A 24,440-nucleotide genomic window follows, 5' to 3' on the forward strand; every position below is an offset into this window, starting at 1 on the left:
TCAGACATGCATTTATAAAGAGAATATAAAAATATGTACAATAGCTCATTTTCAATGTGTGTTAAGTTGCCGAAAGACACCAATGAAAGTGTGCAAAAATTCATTTGTCAAAAAATCAGAAAAAGCCTTCCTTGGCAACAGTGCATCAAAAGCCCATCTGAAATATCGAGATCCATTTGCCTTGCTCAACACCTACCCCAAACAGATGGAGAACAAAACTATGAAAGGGTTTGCCAAGTACTCAGCAGTTTCTTATGGCAAGTTTCAGGCTAAAGCAGGATGCCAGTTCAACTAATCACTTTATATATAAATATATGTATATATTTATAGAGTAGTTAGAAGTAGGGGCAAGAGTTTACAGGAAGGTGCTAACCAACTTCAAGGGCACTGCCACGACACCCAGCTATCTCCTCTCGCAAACTCATGCAGACTAACACCCAACGCCTGGGTTGGTCATCCCCGCAAATGCCAGGGAGAAGGCTACAGTGGATTCTGCCTCACCTCTGCTCAAAACAGGAACTCAGCATTCCCTGGACGGGGAGGGTGTAGGGTTTCTGGTTCCCAGACAGGATCCTGGCCATACAAGAATCCTGTTTCAAAGGTAGTCTTTCAGGATAGGCTGCAGGACCACTAAGAGTCCACCCAGCTTCTAAAAAGACTTAAGAGGGTTAGAAGGCTACATTTCAAAAAAAAAAAAACAAGTCAAATGACCCCCTCTGGCCCCCTCTGAAACTACTGAGGTCATCAACCACAGGCCTAAGACTGGGTCAGCCAATCAGGCTCTTGGACCACCCCCTGCCACAAGAAATATCCAGGACATGAACTTACTCAAACCAGGAACCCTATCTCACCAGAAGAGAAACCCCAAGGTATCCTTAGGCGTTCCTTTCAGATTCAGGGAATGATAAAAGCCAACCCTTAGCTCATAGTGTCGACCTCTCTTCTACCAACCACCCAGCCCAAGGATCAGTAGCAGAAGCACATGGGCGATGTCTCCTCTCCACTGCTCTGACCCACCCCTCTGGCAGAAAATCTAACAAGCTACAAAATGCCAGAAAGACAGGGAGTAGGAGAAGGAGAAGCCAAGGGTCTCTATAAATCAGCCCTGAATGCACCCATTTGGCTGCCAAGAGCTTCTCACTGCCTTGCTAGCAGCCTGCCACTGTTCCCTGGCAAACTAAAACCACCCACGCAAACACTCAAACCCCAATCTCCTTGCTAATAAGATACAACCAGTTAACACCGTGAGAAATGTACACCTCCAGCCTTCATTTCAAAAAAGAGCTCTGTACTAAATGCAATATGCTTTTAAGGGGGTTTTACAGGGACCAATCTCAATGCAAAGACCAGTACCAGATATCTGAGTTTTGGTTACAGGTTTATAATTAGACACAAAATTCACTCCACACTGGAGTTTCACTTTCAAGCTGGAAGCTAGCGTTAGTTCTACTTGGGGGGGAAAGAAGCAAAGTCAAATCAACTTGGGAGAAAAAATAAAGTAAAAGGAGGGTAAGGTTCAGTATAATCATAAATTCACGAATCAAAGGTGACTGGGAGTGTCTTTTAGGCATGAAGAGACTGGCTTAGAAAAGTGACTACTGCTTCTACCACACACAGCGAAGATTGAATTACAGACACACTAAATCATGTCTCTTGCAGATGGTCTCAAGTAGTTACATAAGACAGGTAATCAGCAGCACAATTGAGAACAACCCCTAAATACATGCTTGAGAGAAAGTGGGTTTTTTTTTTCCCTTAAGAGCTCTACTGCCTGAATAGATCATTAAAAGTTACCATAATTCACCTTCCCCCCTCCCCCCAGTGAAAATGCAACTAGACCTACATGTCCATAAATAGGATGAAGCAATCGGTATCTGCTTGTTTTTAGGCAAGGTCTTGGGCTCAGAGGTTGGTGCTGGGGCCTTGGGAGGGAAACCCAATGCTGGGCTGTAGGCATTTAAATGTACACTGGCCTCCCCTCCACCTGCCTTGTCCCCATTTAGATCTCAGCTTTACAAAGCATTTAACACCACTTTAAGTTAATGGTCTTTTTATTGGAAAAAAAAAAAAAAAAAAAAAGACTAGCATTTACAACTTGGAATGGATGTAAATTGTAATTTCTTTGAACAGCAATGTTGATGGTTGTGCTGAAGTCCACAGCCACAGCCTACTCTGCCGGCTCCAAGTCATGGTTCAGAAGGTTTTAAAAAGAGAGAGTCCAAAGATGCTCCCTTGGTAAAGGTTTCTTATTAAAAATGTGTGTGAACAGTGACAGCCTGACACCTGTTTCACTCTAGAACAATGCAGACGCTAAACCAACATACACAGGCATGCCACCAGGGTGTGTCATCGTCACCATGGGTCGGAGCACACGAAGTACAAGAGGACCATCCTACCAGTGGGGCCACGTCTCAACGGTTTATCCTTCACCCATTTTTCTGCACATCATCCTGAGGTAAACCAATTTTAAATGTGTTTTCAGTAAACCAGCGATGACAATTTATACTAAACAAATTGAACTAGAACCCATTTGAATAGGTTTTGAATTTGTTTTTTCATTTTTCATTTTTAATACAAAGGCCTGACTGTGCTCAATCGTCAAGCTGCATGCATGAAAAACTGGCCAGCCCAAACAGTGTATCATTAGCAAATGGAACTTTAAGGAGTCCTTATCATTAAGGTAGTACAAGTATTTATATTGTAAAACTGATGTGTAGCTTGATCTTTAGGGGACAGGACCACCAACCAATACATGCAGATTTTGTGTGTGTGGACAGAAGGTACTTTTGACATTCAGTTTTGCTATATAGAAACAGAATGAATAAATGAACTTTTTTCTTTTTTCTTTTTTTTTGCAAGAGGTAAGTAAAAGATTCAATTTGATTCTTCTAGAGGGGGGAAAAAGGAGTTGTAAGTAGGTCTTCATTTTGCAGTCATCATCTGTACGAATTCTGAAAAGACAAATATAATCATAACTTTTGGTTATCTTTGAAAGCAGCTTTAATGAACACAACATCTTTACTGTACATAAAATAAAGTAAAAGGCTGCCTAGTGAAGCAGCTGGCTTGCTTACAGATCCTAAAGATAAGGCTATGAAACACTGAGCTCAAATAATTTAGTTTTACCTTCATAGTTGACTTGTCCGTCTCCATCAATATCTGCTTCTCTGATCATTTCATCTACTTCTTCATCTGTTAGTTTTTCTCCTAAGTTTGTCATGACGTGACGTAGTTCTGCTGCACTGATGTAACCATTGCCATCCTGTGAACATTCAGCAATTGTTATTGCTAATGATGTGGTGTGAGGAAGTAGGTCTTTGACTTAGCTACGCCCTCTCAAGTTACTGCTAACTCTGCTCCCGTCAACAATTCTCTGATCTCTAGTTCCCACCTCTAACCTTCTAAATAGATGCAAACAGCTAATGCAGAAAACAGGATTTTCAAAAGCTCACAACGATTCAAAGTAACAGTCAAGAAACGTGGTCCCCAATTCCTATTTATTATGCCTACCTTCACCTGATACGGTTACCATAGAGAGGACTTTTGAAAGTGAGATCAAAGGCTCAGGCAGTTAGATTTAAGTCTTCTGCCTATAACGTTATTATAGCTTTTAAAAGTGACAGCAGAAGCAGCCATACTTAAGTACCATCTGCTACGTAGAAGCTGGATTACCTTGTCAAAGACTCGGAATGCCTCACGGATTTCTTCTTCACTATCTGTATCTTTCATTTTTCTAGCCATCATAGTCAAAAATTCGGGGAAGTCAATGGTGCCATTACCTCGAATTAAAAAACAAAAAGCTCATGTAAAGTAAGCACTCTATGAATGCTGCTCTGCAGTCATCATTTCAGAACCACCGTACAGAATGGTAAACACACACTAGGACAAAGGGGCAAACTATCTTACTAGGTTCAAACATTTGCAGGTCTAAAATGTTCCAACACTTCACGGGGCAATTTCTTTTTTTTTTTTTTTTTTTTTTTTTTTTTTTTTTTTTTTTTTTGAGACGGAGTCTCGCTCTGTCGCCCGGACTGGAGTGCAGTGGCCAGATCTCAGCTCACTGCAAGCTCTGCCTCCTGGGTTTACGCCATTCTCCTGCCTCAGCCTCCCGAGTAGCTGGGACTACAGGCGCCAGCCACCTCGCCCGGCTAGTTTTTGTATTTTTAGTAGAGACGGGGTTTCACCATGTTAGCCAGGATGGTCTCGATCTCCTGACCTCGTGATCCGCCCGTCTCAGCCTCCCAAAGTGCTGGGATTACAGGCTTGAGCCACCGCGCCCGGCACACGGGGCAATTTCATATCATTTCAAACTCATCACCAGTGCCCAGGGTAGTATTTCATTATACAAAGGAAACTGCACATCTGGATTCTAGCCCATGAAAGGGTCATGAAGGGCTGTACAGTTCAAGAAAAAAAACAGCACACACTACTCTGCAGGCTGAATCTTTCCACTCTGAGGGAGGAAGCACCCCCAACTGCCATCCCTGAGTTAGGAAATCACTCAGGTCTAACTCTGTCTTGGCTAGTGACGGCAGTAACGCAAAAAAGGCCTAGAACTGAGCTGTAGGTTAAGAGTATAAAGTGTTTCAGGGGAGAAAAGATTATGAGTGAGGAACATTGATTTTGCTATGCCATGCATGGGCCATAAAGTCTTACCAAGTCTTCTCCAGGATCATTTCTTGGCCACACTATGATGGTTAGCCACCTGTTTTCTTCCAACTCAGTATCTTTATTTCCCATTAAGGGAAAAGCTCAGCAGCACTCTTACAGCTCAGACCAGTAACACTTACGGAACTCTCAGAAGAATCTGTTCTAGGGCCAGTACTCCAAACAACTCCTCTTCAAAACTAAGAGATAAATACCCCTAAAGACAAGCACGCCAGACTAACAGTGTAACTGAACTAAATGGAAATAAAATTAGAAAGAAAAACCCTAGGTTAAGTTACTCATTTTCACCAGTACCTTTAAAAGAAAATACCTCAGGGATCCCTTCAAGACTTTTTAGCCTCAAAAATTTTAAGATATTGTTCATATTCATCAAAGACCAAGAGAAATTATTTTAAGCTATCTCACAGCCATGCAGAGAAGGTCAGGTACCATCCTATTTTCTCAATGCAAACACAGGATTCTGTAGTCTGACACAACTTCTCCTTCTTCCACACAATCCAAGAGCCTAACAGACTTCTCCCCTCCCCAAGCACAGATTCCCAGGGCTCCCACAAACAAGAAGAAGTTACTCCATGTTCCCAGATAGCTGATCATCTTAGCAGTCAAACTAGAGAGAACTATGGAAAACTTTTTCTCTCCAAAACACTATTAGTGAAAACCACTCCAATGTGCTGAAAGCTTTGTCAAAAAACCTAATCAAAAGCTCTGCTTCCAAATGTTTGTGACCAGACAAGCGATTTTACTACACCACCTTTGAGTCAATCATCTACAAAGTAAAATCTAGATCCGAATTGTTTATTCTTAACTCATCTTTTACTTTTTCTTTTGACCTTCTCTCCCTGCAACTCATCTTTTAAAAATCATGTTCTATAATGTTATATAGTACACATTAGAATATATGAATGATTTACCAAAATACGTGTTTCTTTTAGGGGTGGGGAAGTGGAAATCAGCAGTCACAGGTCTGTTGTCCACTGCTGTGGAGTCGAGAGGAACAGATGACAACCCGCTATCAGGGTTACTGCTGGTTCCCTCTGACCCTGGACCTTACAGCTTCCCTTTCCATTAGGTTCTGCAAATCTGTCCCCTAGAGTCACCACACATCCGCCTCCAAACCTCACATGCTCCTCTGCAGCAAACACATCTACAAGCTCACACTGTACTCACTTTTATGGTAACTTCTAAGAGTGCTTGTCACCCACTTCATCTGGGGGCTCCTCCTCCTCTTTAGACACAGTAAGTTTGTAAAAAAGCACGTCCTGTGGCTATTTAATTTCACCTCCCCATCAAGACTCAGTGCAGACTCATGGGCCAGCTGATAAAAGCTTTGAGCTCAGCCAGGAGCAGTGGTTCATGCCTGTAATCCTAGCATTTTGGGAGGCTGAGGCAGGTGGATAACGAGGTCAGGAGTTTGAGACCAGTCTTGCCAACATGGTGAAATCCCATCTCTACTAAAGATACAAAACACTAACTGGGGGTGGTGACACACGCCTGTAATTCCAGCTACTCAGAAGGCTGAGGCGGAGAATTGCTTGAACCCGGGAGGCAGAGGTTGCAGTGAGCCGAGATCGCGCCAGTGCACTCCAGCCTGGGCGATAGGGCAAGACTCCGTTTCAAAAAAAAAAAAAAAAAAATTTGAGCTCTAGGTCACGCCAAGCAGAAAAAAAAATTACAGTGATCTCATGCAGAAAACGCTGTAGAAGCTAAGCAGGACGGACACAAGGCCCATCATCTTTTATTGTAATTGTCAATGGCCCTAAGGCAACCACAGAAAGGATCTTTGCACATTTGCTTTGCTCTGGGGACCTGAAAGACAATTCTGTAACATTTCTGAACTTGAATTACAAAACAATGGCCCTCATTCATGGTTCTAAAGCTCTTACCATCAGCATCCACTTCATTGATCATATCCTGCAATTCAGCTTCTGTTGGGTTCTGACCCAGTGACCTCATGACAGTTCCAAGTTCCTTTGTTGTGATGGTGCCATCGCCATCCTTATCGAATAGGGAGAAAGCTTCCTTGAATTCTGAAAACAAAAGTTGACCCGTTAGAATGAATGTCTTTATCCAACCCAGTCACAATATACACTTGCCCGGGGCTTGCCAAAGCAAGCCATTCAAGTTGTGCAAGGTATCAGAAGTCTGGTCTTTATCTAATGAAATAAAGACCACAATAGTCCTGTTGGACTGGCCTTCATACAGCAGCCCATAAAGCAAACACTGCTCCCAGTAAACGGTGCCATACACCACAATATTCCCACAGGTTTCAAGGCAGCTAAGCTGGAACATGCTTAAATTAGTACTAAATCCAGTTTTGTTTTTTTTTAAAAAAACAATGGAGTCTTGCTCTGTCACCCAGGCTGGAGTGCAGTGTGCAGTGGTGCAATCTCAGCTCACTGCAACCTCTGCCTCCTGGGTTCAAGGTACTAAATCCAATCTGACAAGACTAGTCCATGTGCCCCCTTCAAGTCCCTTCCTGTTACATTTCTAAAGCCGTAAGAATCTCGTTTCCTAATAACATGAAATGGTTACTAGAAATGTACATTCCCAGGTTAACAGTCTGTTTCTCTCCACATGACTTTTAGGATATTTCAGAAGCATTCCTGGTTTCCTAAAGAGAAACAGTCTCAAAACGAGTCCTCCAGGACTTTAAAAAGCTAAAATCTGCCAGGCATGGCGGTACATGCCTGTAATCCCAGCTACTCGGGAGGCTGAGGCAGGAGGACTGCTTGAGTCCAGGAGTTAAGAGTCCAGCCTAGGCAACAGAGTTTAACTAACGTAACTTTCTTCCCAATTATTAGAGTGGTCCTAACACTCATTTTCACCCATTTCCATTTATTTTAGGATAGCAAGCACAAGCTTTCAGGGCAGATTACTAAAAGACCCATGGCATAAGAACTGTAAACTAAATTGTTGAGTAGCAGGCTCAGTACAATTTAATCCTAGGCAAACTTTGCACAGTGTGAAACATGGTCAAATTCTCCAGAGTTTAACAAGTAGGCATCCTGATTTTACTTCCTTTCACCTCATCTATAAAGTACTGGCAAGAATAACACCTGACCTAAATATTTCTGCTTACTGTTCTTATTTAAATAAATTCTTTTTTTTTTTTGACACGGAGTCTGGCTCTGTCTCCCAGGCTGGAGTGCGGTGGCCGGATCTCAGCTCACTGCAAGCTCCGCCTCCCGGGTTTACCCCATTCTCCTGCCTCAGCCTCCGGAGTAGCTGGGACTACAGGCGCCCGCCACCTCGCCCGGCTAGCTTTTTGTATTTTTAGTAGAGACGGGGTTTCACCGTGTTAGCCAGGATGGTCTCGATCTCCTGACCTCGTGATCCGCCCGTCTCGGCCTCCCAAAGTGCTGGGATTACAGGCTTGAGCCACCGCGCCCGGCCTTAAATAAATTCTTAGAAAACTGCCCAGATTGTAGCGGGGAGGAACAGAGGAGTCACCAAAACTGAGTCAATGCCTAGTTCTGGCCTTCTGGGGACTCCTTGGAGTTGTCAACTTACCAGCAATCTGTTCCTCGGTCAGCTGATCAGCCTACATGAAGAAAGAAAAGGTTATCATTCAGTCCACAACATGTTTGGTTGATTTCAACACAGGTTTTCCAATTATACTTTTAATATTGTGATCTTTCAAAAATCGATTTTCAAAAATTCTTTTGAAACCTGTAGCACTGTCATTTAATCAAAGTAATTAGAATAAAATAAACTATGCTATTTTAACAAATGATTACAAGGAAGTGACAACCTCTGCTCACTTCAAGTTTTCTGGGCCCATGGCTTACAGCTTGCTCTGCGCTCTAACTAGGCTAAGTTCATCATGTGAAAAATGGCACCTCTAGTGGCAGAAGGCCCCATGGCACCAGCTGCAGTGGCAGCAGGCTCCAAGAAGCGCGCCACCTACTGCACCATGGACACCGCAGTCCCCCGTTCCACTGAACAAGGGACCCAGCCCACTGCCACTGCCACCATAGCCAGGCTCAGGGCAGGCTTTCAGCGCACCTTGCACACTGCTCCAGGTCCTCGAAATCTCCAAACTGTCGTTACATAATGGCATTGCGTTGGATTAACAGGCTTTTACATCCATTTTATGAGAAATAATTAAGTGGAAAAAATAAAGATACAGCAACTGGGTACCCCACCAACTTCATTTCCATGTAACAAATGCTTTCCAATCCTTTAAATTAGGCAGTTATTTGTTAAAAGCCTACCATTTACAATGGTTAATGCCCTGGGTCAAATTACCCTATTATTCAGAAGCCAGGAAAAAAATGGTACCATCTTATAAATGAAGTGTTACAAAACTACAAAAATTAAGTACACAGAAAACTACACAATAATTATCAGACTATATATACTCCTCTCTTTTCTGGCAAAGAGGGTCTACTAAATTTGCTGGAGAGTATTAACCCTACCTTCCTTAAGAATGACCTAAGAACTGTTCTTAATAAACACACTTCAATCGAGGCAGTAATGGCCACGAAGGTAATTCTCAGTTGCATTATTTGGTCTCCACCACACTGAACCCGTGCCTCCAGCCGAGGGAATTCGAGACCTCAAGGAGAGCTAATGTGTATTTCTCCTTTAAAGGATGCCTAAGAAGCCAATTACAAAATAAGTCCTAATAGAAAGCTGATGAAGTTTATTCTCTTAAGTGAAAACTTTAACAGCAAGAATGGTGGTCCAATATGTTGATATTGGGTGAAAACTTGTTTTTACAGATTATAAATGGATTTTTCTTTCTACCCCAATCACTAAAAATTGGCTTTCTTAAAATTCAATGAAGGAGACACGATGATTTACGTAACGCCAGGGCAACATCTGTCTTGTACAACAGGAAGCGCCGCCACACCTCGCAAGAGAAACTGTCACCTTATGGGGAGAACAGTCTCACCTCGCTACAAAACTCTCGTTAGAGGGGTTACCAGGGGCATCCAACTTTCTCGAAAACGAAATCCTCCTCCCCCAAAGGGCGCTAGCCTTGGGGGCAAAGGTGTACCAGAACCCTGCAGGGAACCATCTCCCCACCCGCCAAACCAGAAACGCAGTCGGTGATGTCAGCCCTGCCCGCCGAGGGAGGAAGGGGCTGTGGAAAACACACCCAGCAAGGCGCACAGTCGCATCTGGCAATCTAGAGGCTGCAGAGAAAGCGGAAACGTGGCGGGCATCTCTCGGCGGAATGGAAGTGGCGCAGGGCAGGAGGAACGCGGAGCGAGGGGCCAGGCAGGACGCGTGCCCAGGAGCAGGCGGGGAACAAGCCGGCCCCTGAGCGGGCGTCGGGACGCCACCCCTCCTCGGCCAGGAGGGTCACCACCCCCGGCCCCCGCGCTCCAGGGCCCTGGCCAAGGCCGACCCCGCACCTCCCACCCGCTTCTGCTCCCGTAGGCGACCAGCCCGCCGCGCCGCCGCCTCCTCCCGGAGCAGAAACTTTGCGTCTCTAATGGAAACCAAGCCGCGCGCCAGCTCCCTCCTCCCCCGCCCCCCCCCGCCCCAATTAGCGCAAGCCGAGCGCCTCCCGCGGGAAGGGCCTCCTGGTGCACCAAGGCTCACGCCCGCCCGCACTGCTGCACTGGGTGGGGGGCCGTAGGGGTGCGAAAGCGGCAGGAACAAGCCACGGCTACACCGCAGGGCCCCGCCCGGGCGCAGGGCTGCCGGGCCGCCGCTTCCGCCCTCTCCGCCCCCAACCCCTCGCCTTCCTGCCCCCAACCCCACCCTTCCCCGGCTCCTTCCTTCCCAGCCCACGTCTGCGCCGCGCCCCCCGGGAAGGAGGAGAAAGCGAACGAGGGAGGGTGCCCAGCACGACCGGCCAAAGTGGGGTGGCGGGGGCTCACTGCGCCCCTTAACACCCGGCCGGAACAATGTGCGCCACCGGCCCGCTCCAGCCCATTCATTCTCCACTGCCCGCCCGACCTGCCACCTTCACGCCAGCAGAGAAGCGGGGTGGGGAGGGCGGGCGGGGGGGGGTCTAGTGTCCGGCCCCGCCCGGCTCCCAGGCCGAAACGCTGCGCTGCAGGCAGCCCGGGTGCGGCGCTGGTGGATGCAGTGGGTGCGGGGCTGGGCGGGGGGCGGGGGGGCTAGATGCAGAAAGCCCCGCTGCAGTTGCGGCCGGAGCCCCTGCCCGTGGACGGCCTAGGGCCAAGTCCAGCTCCAAGGGGAACCAATAAATGAAGCTCCCTGGCAGAGGTCGCCGAGATGCAAATCCAAAATGCATCCTCCTTTAAGCGCAGCTACTGCGTAACACTCAGAAAACAAAAACCTCCACGAACCAAAAACAAACAAAAAACAAAACAACTAGAAAACTGGAAAGAAATCTCGGGCAGCCGCTACGCCGGCATTTGCCACTCCCGACCTACCATGGTGCGAGCGAAGGGAGGAAGAGCAGAGGGAGCGAGGGTGGCTGCACCAGCGCGGGGGCTGTGATGGCGGGGGTGCCTCCGATGATGCCGCTGCTGCTGCTGCTGCTGCTGCTAAGGGCGCGCTGTGCGCTGTGCCGCCGCCGCCGCCGCTTGCGCCGCCGCCTGACTACGAGTAACGGCACAGCGTCCACGAGACTCCCAGCACCACTGCCGGAGCGCGAGCCTGCGCCCCGCGGTATATATATGGCGCTCCGTATCCCTCCGCCGCGGCGGAGACGCCTCGCGCAGAGTGGCTCTGCGGCGGCCGGGCCTTGCCCGCCTGGTCCCGCCCCACGGTTCGCTAGGCCTCCCGCCGCCCCCTGCGCGCCAGTCGCGGCGGCCCTGCGCTGGGTCGGGGTTTGGAAGCGTTCTAGGCTGGGCGTGCGGTGTCGGGTCAGGTGTGGCTGGGAGTCCTCAGGAGACGCCCATCCTGGGCGGGGGCGAAGGCATGAGCGCCTGCTTAGTCCAACCTGGGGGCGGCCCAGAGCTTCGAAAGCCGTTCACCCCGCTACCCACCCCAGCTTCACCCCACCTGGGTGACCCTCCCACCTCAACGTCTCCAACCGCTCTACTGGGGCTGCCGGCTCCCGCGTGCCCCTTGTCCTTGGGTCTGCAGCGGCCACTTCCAGTGTGGGGTGCTGCGGAAGGTCCTGAGACTGGGGGTTCCGCGGGGAGGTGGAGGCAGATTGGCCACACTCCTTCAGCTGCCGAGGAGAGGGGTCTGCAGAGGACGAGGTCGTTGTCCTGGAAAAAATTGGTCCTGTGTTTGCTCTTCGGATTTTGGAGCAATATCCGAGCCAAATTATATATGCTCGATTGCTAAATCTATGTCATGCTGCGATGTTTAATCAGTCTTTAATGTTTTCACGTTTCCACAATATTTTTTAGGATGCCTGAATATTTCTCCCCTACTATTTTGTTCTCTTTTTCCTGTGGAGAATACTATTCATTCTGGCGCCCGTCTTACTAAAATTAGTGTACCTGTGCAGCTTCTACAGACCTTAAAACCCAGGCTTTAAATTTTTCGTAATTTTCCTAATCCTGAGAGGGGTCAGAGTCTTTATTCATAAATCCATAGAAACAAGGGAAAAAATAGATGCTTCAAATCCCCTGCATTACAGGTGGAACACACAGCCAATTGCCTTTATTATGGATCCTGATTGTATTTTAAACTACAGTTTTGATTACATTCCTTTTAAAATACTATTTAAATCTTTAAATGTACTAGTGTTTTCCATTTTTTATTATATTCCTTTTAAAATAACATTTAAATCTTTAAGTTTACTAGTGTTTTCCATTTTTCTGCAAAGTAGAGAAGGAACAATTTCAGCCAGTAATGTGAAGCCCAGGACTTGTAAAAATCTTGACAAAATGCTGCAGTTTCTTTTCTTGCCAAGGCAGAACACAGAATTTGATCTTTTGTTTACAGGGCCCGGGCAACAGTTGGAGGTTATCATTTGCTTACTGTTTCACAGAATATAGCACTGTGTGATTAATATGCTCTGCTAGAAAGGGCTTTGCTTGGTTATGTTTGTTTGTGGTTTCAACAAAGTCTGCAGGAAAATTTTTTTTTTTTTTAAAGGGAAAATATACAGGCACATTGCAAATGCCACAGGACTTCTTGGGATAACCTCGGACAAGATGTCAGCATGTGTGGAGCTGTTCCTACTGGTGTTCCTTCTGGAATGCTGCAGAAAGAGTGAACCTGCTGTTTAAAGAGAGGCTGCAGCAGCAAGCTGCCTTCCCTCTCCAGATTAGAAAGACACTATTCACTTCACAAACCTAAACCCAATCACTGCAAAAATAATAATAATACTCCTGGGCTCATAGGGGAAAACTTGAGTAGGAATAAAGTGTACATACTAATGAGAGAGTTGGAAACATGGAAATAGAAGAAAAGGGACTAATACAAAGTAATTTTAAAGAATATTCAATAATCCAGTCAGTTACAAGCCTAAATGGCCAAACTCATTATTAAAACTGCTTCTTGGCCGGGCGCAGTGGCTTATGCCTGTAATCCCAGCGCTTTGGGAGGCGGATCACGAGGTCAGGAGATCGAGACCATCCTGGCCAACATAGTGAAACCCCGTCTCTACTAAAAATACAAAAATTAGCCGGGCGTGGTGGCGTGTGCCTGTAATCTCAGCTACTTTCAGTAGGCTGAGGCACTAGAGTCCCTTGAACCAGGGCGTCGGAGATGGCAGTGATTTAAGATGGCGTCATTGCACTCCACCCTGGCGACAGAGCGAGATTCCATATAATAATAATAATAATAATAATAATAACTGCTTCTTTCCTAAGGGTATTGGTATTCTTTCTCTGGGGCTTTTCATATAGTAGTGAGTGAAATACATTTTTCTGTTTTTTTGAGACAGAGCCTCACTCACTCTGTTGCCCAGGCTGGAGTGCAGTGGCTCAGTCTTGGCTCACTGCAACATTCCCCTCGCGGATTCAAGCGAATCACCTGCCTCAGCCTCCTGAGTAGCTGGGATTACAGGTAAAGGCGCCTGCCACCACACCTGGCTAATTTTTGTAATTTTAGTAGAGACGGGGTTTTACCATATTGGCCAGGCTGGTCTCAAACTCCGAACTTTAAGTGATCCACGTGCTTGGCCTCCCAAATTATTGGTGTGAGCCACCGCGCCCGGCCAGTGAAATACATCTTAAAACATGGTATGCATTGTGTAAGTAGGGGAAAATAATGGCCTAGAAATGTTTTCAATTATTAAGGATCTACTCGTTTCTGATAGTCTTTCATTCCTTGTAATTATTTTGGTTAAGTTGGTACAATCTATGGTTTCAAAAGCGAAGCATTCTCTAAAATAATATTTTTCCTCTGTCATTAACCTTATTTCACCCAAATACAACATTTTGAAACTTTTTTATGACTTTACTTGCTAAAAACTGTACATTTCAGAATCCTTTTACTTACTATAGTAAAATTTATTTTCCTCATTCTTCATATTTTACAAACTAGAGTTCTCTTTCGGTAATTCTTTAATGTATCAAAGCACATCTTCATTTTCAAGTCCATCGGGTTTGTAATGAGGTCATGCTTGCACAGTTTTATGGATATGCTTTTCACAGCTTGACACTCTGAAATATAAGAAGGTCAAGTGACTTGCCCAAGATCTTACTGTGAGTCAGGGATGGGGCATAAAATAGAGCTTGAGCCCTTGCTCAGGGGCTCTAATATCAGATAATATATTCATGGTGTTGATATCTGAACATTTTAAAGGTCCAACGTTAGGTGTTTGTCTGTTTCATAAAGCAGACTTTTCTGACTGCCTACTTAGAAGTCACTGGGTTTTCATTATCAAATAAGACTGCTTTAAGTGAATTCACGTCCTAATTTATGAAGAGATCAGCAATCAGGAAAATAAGCCACATTATTGTAATATCATAATTTACTGAGAACCAAAAACCTACGGAACATTTCATATTTAAAGGAAATTGTTCTATAGGAAATTATTTAAATAAGATAAAAGTAAATGAAAGAAAAGTAAAAACGATGCAGCCCCAAGCCAGGAATCTCATGGTTTTTTTTTTTTTTGAGACGGAGTCTCGCTGTGTGGCCCAGGCTGGAGTGCAGTGGCCAGATCTCAGCTCACTGCAAGCTCCGCCTCCCGGGTTTACGCCATTCTCCTGACTCAGCCTCCCGAGCAGCTGGGACTACAGGCGCCCGCCACCTCGCCCGGCTAGTTTTTTGTATTTTTTAGTAGAGACGGGGTTTCACCGTGTTAGCCAGGATGGTCTTGATCTCCTGACCTCGTGATCCGCCCACCTCGGCCTCCCAAAGTGCTGGGATTACAGGCTTGAGCCACCGCACCCGGCCAGAATCTCATGTTTAAGTATCATTTCTGTCACTAACCAAATCACTGTAACCCTCTGAATCTGACAGAAAGGACACAGATGTAACAAGAGTTTTGTACTTGATCTAGAAATTCCTTCTAGCTGTGAAACCCTGTGTCTGAGGTTATAGAGTGTAACATATACATATATAACCTCTATCATATATATGTATACACACATATACAGCTATTGAAGATGGAGAAATGGAGAATGGAAATGGAGAAATGGAAATAGTTTAAAAATAATAATTACTCGCCCGGCGCGGTGGCTCACACCTGTAATGCCAGCACCTTGGGAGGCTGAGGCGCACGGATAATGAGGTCAGGAGTTCAAGACCAGCCTGGTCAACATAGTGAAACCCCGTCTCTACTAAAAATATAAAAAGTAAGCCAGGCGCGGTGGCAGGCGCCTGTAATCCCAGCTACTCGGGAGACTAAGGGGGCTTGAACCCGGGAGGAAGAGGTTGCAGTCAGTGGAGATCACACCACTGCACTCCAGCCAGGGCAACAGTACAAGACTCGGTCTCAAAAAATAAAAATAAACAATAACAATGACTCAACATTGACTATGGCCAGGCCCTGTGCTAACTGTATTACTTCATCCTCCCACCCATCCTGTGAAGCAGGTATCATTATTATTCTTACAAAGGAACTGAGGCACTGAACAAGTCAGTGATTTGCCTAATTTAAGTGGAACCCAAACATCTAGCTGAAAGCCCAAGCACTTAAGCATTACACTATAACTATCTCCTGCAACTTAATATAATTTATTTTTATTTTAATTTGGGGTAGGAGGAAGAAGTGGCAAAGATTAAGATGAAAATTTGGTTTATAAAGAGATACTTCTTACCCAAGGATTTAACATAAGATCATAGGAATATAGTAATGGCTCTATTTCCCACATAAGGATTATGGAGTGTTTGGGGAAGAAAACCTAAAGCAAAATATTTACTTTGTGATGCTTTCGAGCTGGAGGACAGTTCTCATTTTGCCTCTGAGGTCTAGAGAGGTCAAGAGCCTTGCTCACTGTCAGACATCCAGTTGTGTGTGTGAGAGAGAGGTAGAGACAGATATGGTTGGTTGGTTGGTTTGATAGTAAATAATACCTCTTCACCATCCTCGACTCCCTCCTTCTCCACCCCATGGTCCAATAGTACTTAGATGAATATCCACCATTCAGGATTCTCCGCTTCACTAATCATCTCCAGTTGCCAGAACAGATTCTTGCTGTTTGCATCTGGATTTACATTTCATTAAATTCTATTCAGGATTATCATAAAAAGTTTTATTATCTCTGTCAATAAATAAAATATTCCATTATTTTTCCATTTAAAATTTTGTGATTATCTTTTTTGTTCTTATGTTTATGAATGACTCACATAGGTAATGAGCAGAGGGAATATTCTTACATTACATTTAAATTTGAAACTATGTTACCATCAGAACGTAATAAGCAAGTGTTTGGCCATGACAACTTACCATGAGAAAAATATTATCCATTTTAGCATATAGGGCATCTGTTTAGTGTCCCATGATTTTAAATGACTCATAGCCAGACTAACTGTCCCGTTGTATGTTCCAGCTTGTGATGGTCACCAGTATACTCAGTGGTCTGAAGTGCAATATTTCCAAACAGCACCATTCACCAGCTTTGAGTGCCTCATTCTTGTTTTTTGTTTTTTAAACACTTTGCTTTGTATAGGAGAAAACACATATTTTCCTCCATCCACAGGGCTTATGCTTGTTTTGCTAGTAGCTGTGGTGATGGATTTGCTTTCCTCTGTGCCCTCTCTGGTCAAGCCACCCTCGTGACCAAGGTCATAAATATGCAACACAGAAAGTGGGGTCAGGGACAGAGAATGAGAACAGAGCAAAATAACTGGCCATTAATGAGACTGGACCCATGACTTGAGCCTCAGCTTTGGGCTTTAACCAACTGAGCCCTTAAGTCAAAGGCAGCCAATGGTTACACAGACTTAGGGATCAAGTGCTATGTGTGAATTCAGATAATAAAATGCCCCGTGGGATAAGACCATAGTTTTGTTCTTTAGTTGTTTACACTAACTTCAAGCTGGGTTTTTTCTTTCTTTTTTTGTCTTCTAAGATAGGGTCTCGCTCTGTCCCCCAGGCTGGAGTACAATGGCATGATCATAGCTCACTGTAACCTCGAACCCCTGGGCTCAAAGTGCCTTGGACTCCCAAAGTGCTGGGATTATAGGAGTGAGCCACCATGCCCGGCCTGGAGATTTATTTTTTTAATTTAATTAGTTAATTTATTATTATTATTATTACTATTTTTAGAGTTGGGGTCTTGCTATGTTGCCCAGGCTGGTCTCTAACTCCTGGGCTCAAGCAATCCACCCACCTTGGCCTCCCAAATTGCTAGGATTATAGGCATGAGCCATTGTGTCTAGCCAGGCCTGGAAATTCTTAAACTACCATTTTCCTCATCACTCCAAAAGCAAGGGGAGTAGTAACTTCAATTAGCATCCAAATGATAACCAGCAACTTCATATTTTAACGTATGTGCTAGAATGCAGGCCAAACCATAGAACAGGTCTAAGACTTCTCCATGCAACAATAGACATTTAACAGCTTACATATAATTTAACAGCTATTCAGTTGAGGGTATGTGGCCACAGCGACAAGCTGAAATGGCAGGTTTTGGGGTGACTCAGTTTGCCTGTAGAGCAGAGCCAGTGATTGGCACAAATGGGTACTTTCGCTGAGGTCTTGACACAAAGAAAACCATACCATAATGATAAATCAGGTAAATTGATGCTGATTGTGGGTTTTATCAAAGAATTGGCCCCACCAATTCCAACAGAGTTAAGATCTAATTTGGCAACTGTGTGGTTTGGTTTTCAATCAATAAATAGCCTCTGTCCTTCCTTCTAGAGCTGTGCTGCCCAATCCAGTAGTCACTAATCACATGTGGCTATTTAAATCAAACTTAATTAAAACTTAAAGTTGAGTTCCTCAGCTTATAGCCACATTTCAAGAGTTCAATAGGCCCATATGGCTAGTGGTTACCATATTGGGCAGCATGGAACATTTCCATCATTGCAGTAAGTTCTATCAGATAGCTCCATTCTACATATTTAAAAAAAAGAAACATCTGTGTTTGCCTGGATCAGGAATGTTGAGGATCCCAAAATTTCTAATAGCACATCCGTGATCTTTGTTTATCCCAATGAGCTTGCCCCCTTCTGATCCATCCAAGGCACAGCTGCCAGCAGTTTCATCATGTCACTCCCTTGCTCAAAAACCCTCAATGGCTCCCAATGCCTTTCAACAGTTTGCCAATCTACTTTTTCAGCATTACCATCCTTTGTTATTCTACACATTCTCTGCTTCAGACAAACCACTGTAGTCTCTGTCCCCTGAACATACATTGTCCCCTCTCAACTCATTGCCTTTTCCATGCCATTCTCAGTGTCCAAACGCCTGTCCATATCCTCACCACCTATCTAAATCCTACGGGTCCTTTATGCCCAGTTTAAATGCAACATGTTTCAAACTTTCCTGATTATCACAACTCCAAATGAACGTCCTCTCTGCTGAACTCCTACCCCTCTTGTCCTTTTCTACCTGATATTATCGTTTCATATATCTAACATCAACCAGATAGTAGTAGAAGCCAAGATATACTTTTTGAACTCAGCATAGCCTTTGACTCATTAAACACCAGTCGACTATTTAATTGATTAGTGTTGAGCTCGATTTACTCTCAGGACTGAAGAGGATATTAAAAGTGAATTTCTCAAAATACAAAAGGAAAAGAAAGTCCTTTGCTCTAATTCTGAAAGTAAGGTGGGAAGCCACACCTCCTCAGCAACATCCTGAACTACCCCTGCTTTGATCCCAACCTGTATCCTTCTATAGTCACGAGCAAGCATATACCCTGGCTGACCCATCCTTTGGCAATTTTCTTCAGACTTTCACATAACTGGATCCATCCTCTGCTTCCTATAATGGAGAAAATATGGTCAAAGGGGAGTAGTCTTTGAACAGAAAAACCACCTCCATCTAAATCTAGTGAATATGCTTATTGAGTTTTATTCATTCTAAGTCGAGGCTCTGAGTCATTGGCTAATAAACCAACTCTAGGCATCACAACGGGATGACTGAATCATTTGGCCACTGAAAAGATGTACCTTCAGGAGTGTTTCCAAGTTGTACAACTGAGTATCACTGTCACCTTCCTTCTCGTTCTCATTCTCATAAACCAAAAGGATAGACAGAAAATCTTATTTTGATGAAAGTTTACTCAAGGCTTTGTTATTTTCACTGTTTTGACAAATCAAGTAGTTTTTTCCCAAGAAGAGGACCATATTGCTGCATCTCATTTGCTAGGCTAAATGGCTGCTTCGTTGGCCGCTTAGCCACACAGACTCAGCTATCTCATCTGTAACATTAGTGTAATAAACAAACCCTAGGGAAATATAAGATGTGGTTGCTTATAATATTTAAAGTATCAGTGTGCTAAATGGCAATGGGTAGGTCAGAAATCCATTCAGAACCCAGGTCAGGAGGTCTGAGTTGGTCTGTGGAAGGGCTCAGCAGTGGGAAGATCCAACTCGGGCTCCCATCATTTGGCGGCACCCCCAACAGGTTGGTGCCCAGGGCACCAAGCCCTCGGCTGCCTCACCCCCACCAGTCCTATGCAATGCTGCTGAGTCATCACTGTCTTCCAAAGCAGCCCAAGAGATTTGTGACTCAGAGAACTGATTTACAGTTTCATGTTTCACTGCTCTAGCTCTTCCCTGCCACACAAAGGTTCACAGTTGCACCTGTTTCCCACAAAGTTTGAAACTTAGGAAATGACCTTAAAACTGAATAGCAGCAAAACATATGAGCCATATTTTAAATGGTCTACTGACACGGAGATTCTACTAGAGGCATTTCTGATTTTCAAATCCTAAAGAAGGGGAGAGAAAAGGTATTCTGTGCTTTGTACCCGTAGGAACTTTATTTTTATTTTTTACTTTTTTGTACAGATTCAATTGAGACCTGTGGGAACCTTTGCAGCTGGGAATACTTCGTGGTTTGAGCACACATTTCAAACTGTGTTCTGTATGGCATAGGCTCCCACCGAGCCATTCTGACTTTCGAAACTTGTTTTGCTGTGAATATTTGCTAGACGGCCAGCTAGGTTAGGGGGTTAGGATGCCGCTGAAGCCTTGGAACAAGTTTCTCTTTCTGTGAAAGAGCACCATGCTCTAAACAAGTCCAATCATACTGTTTTAACCTCCTGAAGAAAAGAAATCAAAATTTTAGAAAGCAGCCTAAAAATCGCACAATGAGAAATAAAGACACAAACATTATTCTTTTTTTTTATGCAGAACAAAGAGTTTATTATAAATGTTCTTCATGAAAAAAAAAAAAAAAACCCTTAGCAAACTAGGGCTAGAAAGGATTTTTTAAAATAGATTTAAAGGGTACATTTTTGTTACATGTATATATTGCACAGTCTGGGCTTTTAGTGTGACTGTCACCTGAACAGTGTACAATGTACCCAATAGGTAATTTCTCATCCCTTACTGCCCTCCCACTTTTTGGAGTCTCCAAAGCCCACTATTCCAGTCTGTATATCCATGAACATGATTTTTTTTTTTATTAGTACTTTGCAATACCCTAAAAATACCTCAGAACTTTATGAAATAATTAGAATTGTGTAGCCACATTCCTTTTTATGCATCACTCATCTCAAAAAATAAACTTCTCTGAGCTCTTCCAGGAATAAGAAAGGGAAATGCTGCTAGCCTAAAGAAGACAGAAGAAATTATGATAAAGTTTCACAAGGCGAAAGTGTCAGCAATTTAAGTGAAGGTCAAAGATTTAAGGCAAGTGGTTTAGATAAGGCCTAGCACAGAGAACAGTTCAGAACAGCCAATCCCTAAATGGATAACAAAGTCCAAAGCAGTCTCCCAAGATTTTCCACAGTCACTTGGAAGCCCTGTGAATGGTAACATTCCTCTACTCCCCTTATTATGATTGTTCTTTGATTAAAATGTTTTCAAAGGTCAAAGGAAAGAGCAGTCTAAAAGCCTGCTCTTTCCCTAACTAGTCCCTTCTCGGGACTTAGTTTTCTTATCTAGAAAATGTAAAAGTTAGACCAGATGGACTTTCTCTGGTTCCTCCCGGATTTAGAATTTCATGTTCTAAATATTCTTGCTTGTGAATTTTGTGAGGAACTTGTGTGGAATTCCCTAGTAACCAGGAGACTCTTAGAGATGTGGATGTATATACATCTGAGGTCACAGTGGACTTGTCTCAAGAGTTATATCTTTTTAGAAATGTTAAAAATCAGCCTGGCATGGCAGCTCACGCCTGTAATCACAGCACTTTGGGAGACCACGACGGTGGATCACTTGAGGCTAGGAGTTGAGACCAGCCTGGCCAACATGGTGAAACTCCATCTCTACAAAAAATACAAAGATTAGCCAGGTGTGGTGGCAGACGCCTATAGTCCCAGCTACTCCGGAGGCTGAGGCACGAGAATCACTTGACTCGGGAGACGAGATTTCAGTGAGCCAAGATCACGCCACTGCACTCCAGCCTGGGTGACAGAATGAGACTGTCTCAAAAAAAAAAAAAAGTTAAAAATCATTATAGAATTCTGACTTTGTCAAATGGTACTCATTTAAAATACTTAGGACAGACTAGACCATGCCTACTCAAATTGATTGATCCATTGTGACATTTATTTCCAAAAACTACCCCCACCAAAAAAAAAAAGGAAGGACAAAAAAGAAAAAAATCCAAGGCTGGGTAGAAGACATCATCTCTTTCCAAAGACCAGAAAAGCAACAATAGACCGGGAAAGTGAGCAATTTTGTTTGAGTGAGTCAGATAGGTTTTTTAAAAATCATTTTCTTCTAAATCTTTGTATTCTTCAAAGAATGTAATAGAATACATACAAAGGAAGGCCGGGTGCGGTGGCTCAAGCCTGTAATCCCAGCACTTTGGGAGGCTGAGACGGGTGGATCACGAGGTCAGGAGATGGAGACCATCCTGGCTAACACGGTGAAACCCCGTCTCTACTAAAAAAAAAATACAAAAAACTAGCTGGGCGAGGTGGCGGGCGCCTGTAGTCCCAGCTACTTGGGAGGCTGAGGCAGGAGAATGGCGTAAACCCGGGAGGCGGAGCTTGCAGTGAGCTGAGATCCGGCCACTGCACTCCAGCCTGGGCGACAGAGCAAGACTCGTCTCAAAAAAAAAAAAAAAAAAAATACATACAAAGGAGAGCTTGGAGATAAGCCCTGATATTTAAGATCATTAATGTTCCACAATGATATTTCTTTAATTTAAAAATAAAAAAATGGAGACAACTCAACCAGAGGGAAAAAAAAAATTGTGTTGACAAAAGAAACTGAACCTTCTACGTTGTAGATACTCCATAAATACTGATTTTTTTTGAGACAGGGTCCTACTCTGTCACCCAGGCTGGAGTCCAGCGGCGCGATCATAGCTCACTGCAGCCTCAAACTCCTGGCCTTTGGTGATCCTCCCAACTTAGGCTCCCAATTAGCTGGGACCATAGGTGTGCACCACCACGCCTGGCTAATTTTTGTTATTTTTTGTAAAGACGGTCTCCCTATTTTGCCCAAGCTGGTCTTGAACTCCTGGGCTCAAGTGATCTGCCCACCTCAGCCTCCCGAAGTGCTGGGATTACTGGTGTAAGTCACTGTATCCGGCCTTTGATTGACTTTCTTGGGACTCAAAGGCCCTTTCAAATCCAGATTCTCCTACTATTGTCCTAATTGCTGTTCATTCATTCCTTCAGTAAATCTTTATCTAGAAATGTAAAGGAAATTCACTAGGCACAGACAATATGATGACGAATCGAACAGGCCTTGTCCTTAAGGAGTTCACAATTTAGTGAGCTCATTTGCTGACTGCTAAAAAGCAAGTTTTACATGTACTAGGATTGAAGTAATAAGCCTCAAGGAATATTTTGTGGCACACCAATTCACATTTAGATAAATGTAGTTCAGGCTTCCTGGTAAGCCTAACTTCTTTGTAAAACTGGGACCCTTCCTCTGGAAGTATTATAAATATTGGGAAGACTGAATATAAAAATAAACATATAAGCAACTTGTACAATGTCAAGCATTATACACAGAAACAGATAAGCCTAAGTATAATGACATAATGAAGTTATGGTCCAATTTCTCCACAGGGGAATCAAATACTAGAGCTGGAAGGGAATCGGGAAATTCTCTAATCCAGTCCTCAAATTCTACATACTAGAAAACTGAGGTCCCAGTCGGGCGCAGTGGCTCATGCCTGTAATCCCAACACTTTGGGAGGCTGAGGCAGGCGGATCACCTGAGGTTGGGAGTTCAAGACCAGCCTGACCAAGGTGGTGAAACATGCCTGTAATCCCACCTACACGGGAGGCTGAGGCAGGAGAATCGCTTGAACCTGGGAGGCGGAGGTTGCAGTGAGCCGAGATCATGCCACTGCAGTCCAGCCTGGCGACAGATCGAGCCTCCGTCTCAAACAAAAAAAAGAAAAGAAAAGAAAGAAAAACTGAGGTCCCAAGAACAGAGGAAAGGAACTTACTCAAGAATTCTCAATTTGTTATTGGCACAGTTAGATCTCTTTTTTTCACATCAGGATCTGGTTTGCTACAAAGAAGTCACAGTACATGTTTCCTATACCATATAAATTGCAAAAGAAACATGACGTACTGTTTTTGGGGCAGGTATTTTTACAGTGAAATGCTCATTTGGAAGTCCCAATATATTTGCTCACTTGGCAAACATCTTTGGGGATGACTACTAACCGCCTACAGAAAGAAAACCATAGCTTTTCTCCTTTTTGAAGAAGATTTTGAGTAAAAGTTTAAGAAGCAATAAACAGCAACTGACAAGTATAGCCTTAGATCAAAGAACCTTCACTTGACTACAGCGCAGACACCACCACTGGTTGTAAAACCTCAGGAAAAACCATTAGTAACACAGTCTTAGAAACAGGATGTGAACATAGTTGCTTCACAAAGATCAGACATCCAAGCCACCTTGTGCCAAAGTCACAGATGGATGTTTGGAGGTTACACGAAACTGCAGTTTTAAGAAATCCACACGATTTAATTTCCTTAGCTAGCTTCTTGGAACAGTGACAATAACCAAGTAATGTTTCTTCTCTACTTTTTCTGTAGGTCACTGACTGAAAATTCTGCTCAGAGAAAACGATTCTCTTCATTCCCAGGTCTGCCTTCCAGTTCCCCTAAAAGTTGAGCCATCTCATAACTACAGCTTCAGCTCTGGAAGATGCAGTGTTACTGTGGTAAAGAAACACAGGCTTGGGAGACAGTCAGCCTGGGTAGCTTCTATTCTGTGCTGTGCTACTAAATTGCTATGTGACGTTAGGCGTGTCAATCGACCTTCTTGGGTGTCAGATTTTTCACTGCACTGAGGGCTGAGAGGTACCTTCTGGCACGACACAGACAATGGCAGCAGATGTGGCCGGCCCATGGGAGAGGTCATCTCCCCGGACCTTCGCCTCTACCTAA

General features: G+C 44.2%; 1 protein-coding gene across 1 annotated transcript; it reads right to left on the reverse strand.

Moving 5' to 3' along the window:
* Positions 1-611: 611 nt before the first annotated feature.
* CALM1 (calmodulin 1) lies at positions 612-11,306 on the reverse strand. The gene is made up of 6 exons (XM_033191620.1): positions 11,025-11,306; positions 8,179-8,209; positions 6,552-6,695; positions 3,673-3,779; positions 3,127-3,262; positions 612-2,951 (listed from the first exon to the last, which is right to left on the reverse strand). The coding sequence occupies exons 1-6, from the start codon at positions 11,025-11,027 to the stop codon at positions 2,923-2,925; spliced, it is 450 nt and encodes a 149-aa protein (XP_033047511.1). The 5' UTR covers positions 11,028-11,306; the 3' UTR covers positions 612-2,922.
* Between the last annotated feature and the right edge of the window lie 13,134 nt (positions 11,307-24,440).

This window comes from Trachypithecus francoisi, unplaced genomic scaffold (genome assembly GCF_009764315.1).
Source record: "Trachypithecus francoisi isolate TF-2019V2 unplaced genomic scaffold, Tfra_2.0 Lachesis_group3, whole genome shotgun sequence".
NCBI lineage: Eukaryota > Metazoa > Chordata > Mammalia > Primates > Cercopithecidae > Trachypithecus > Trachypithecus francoisi.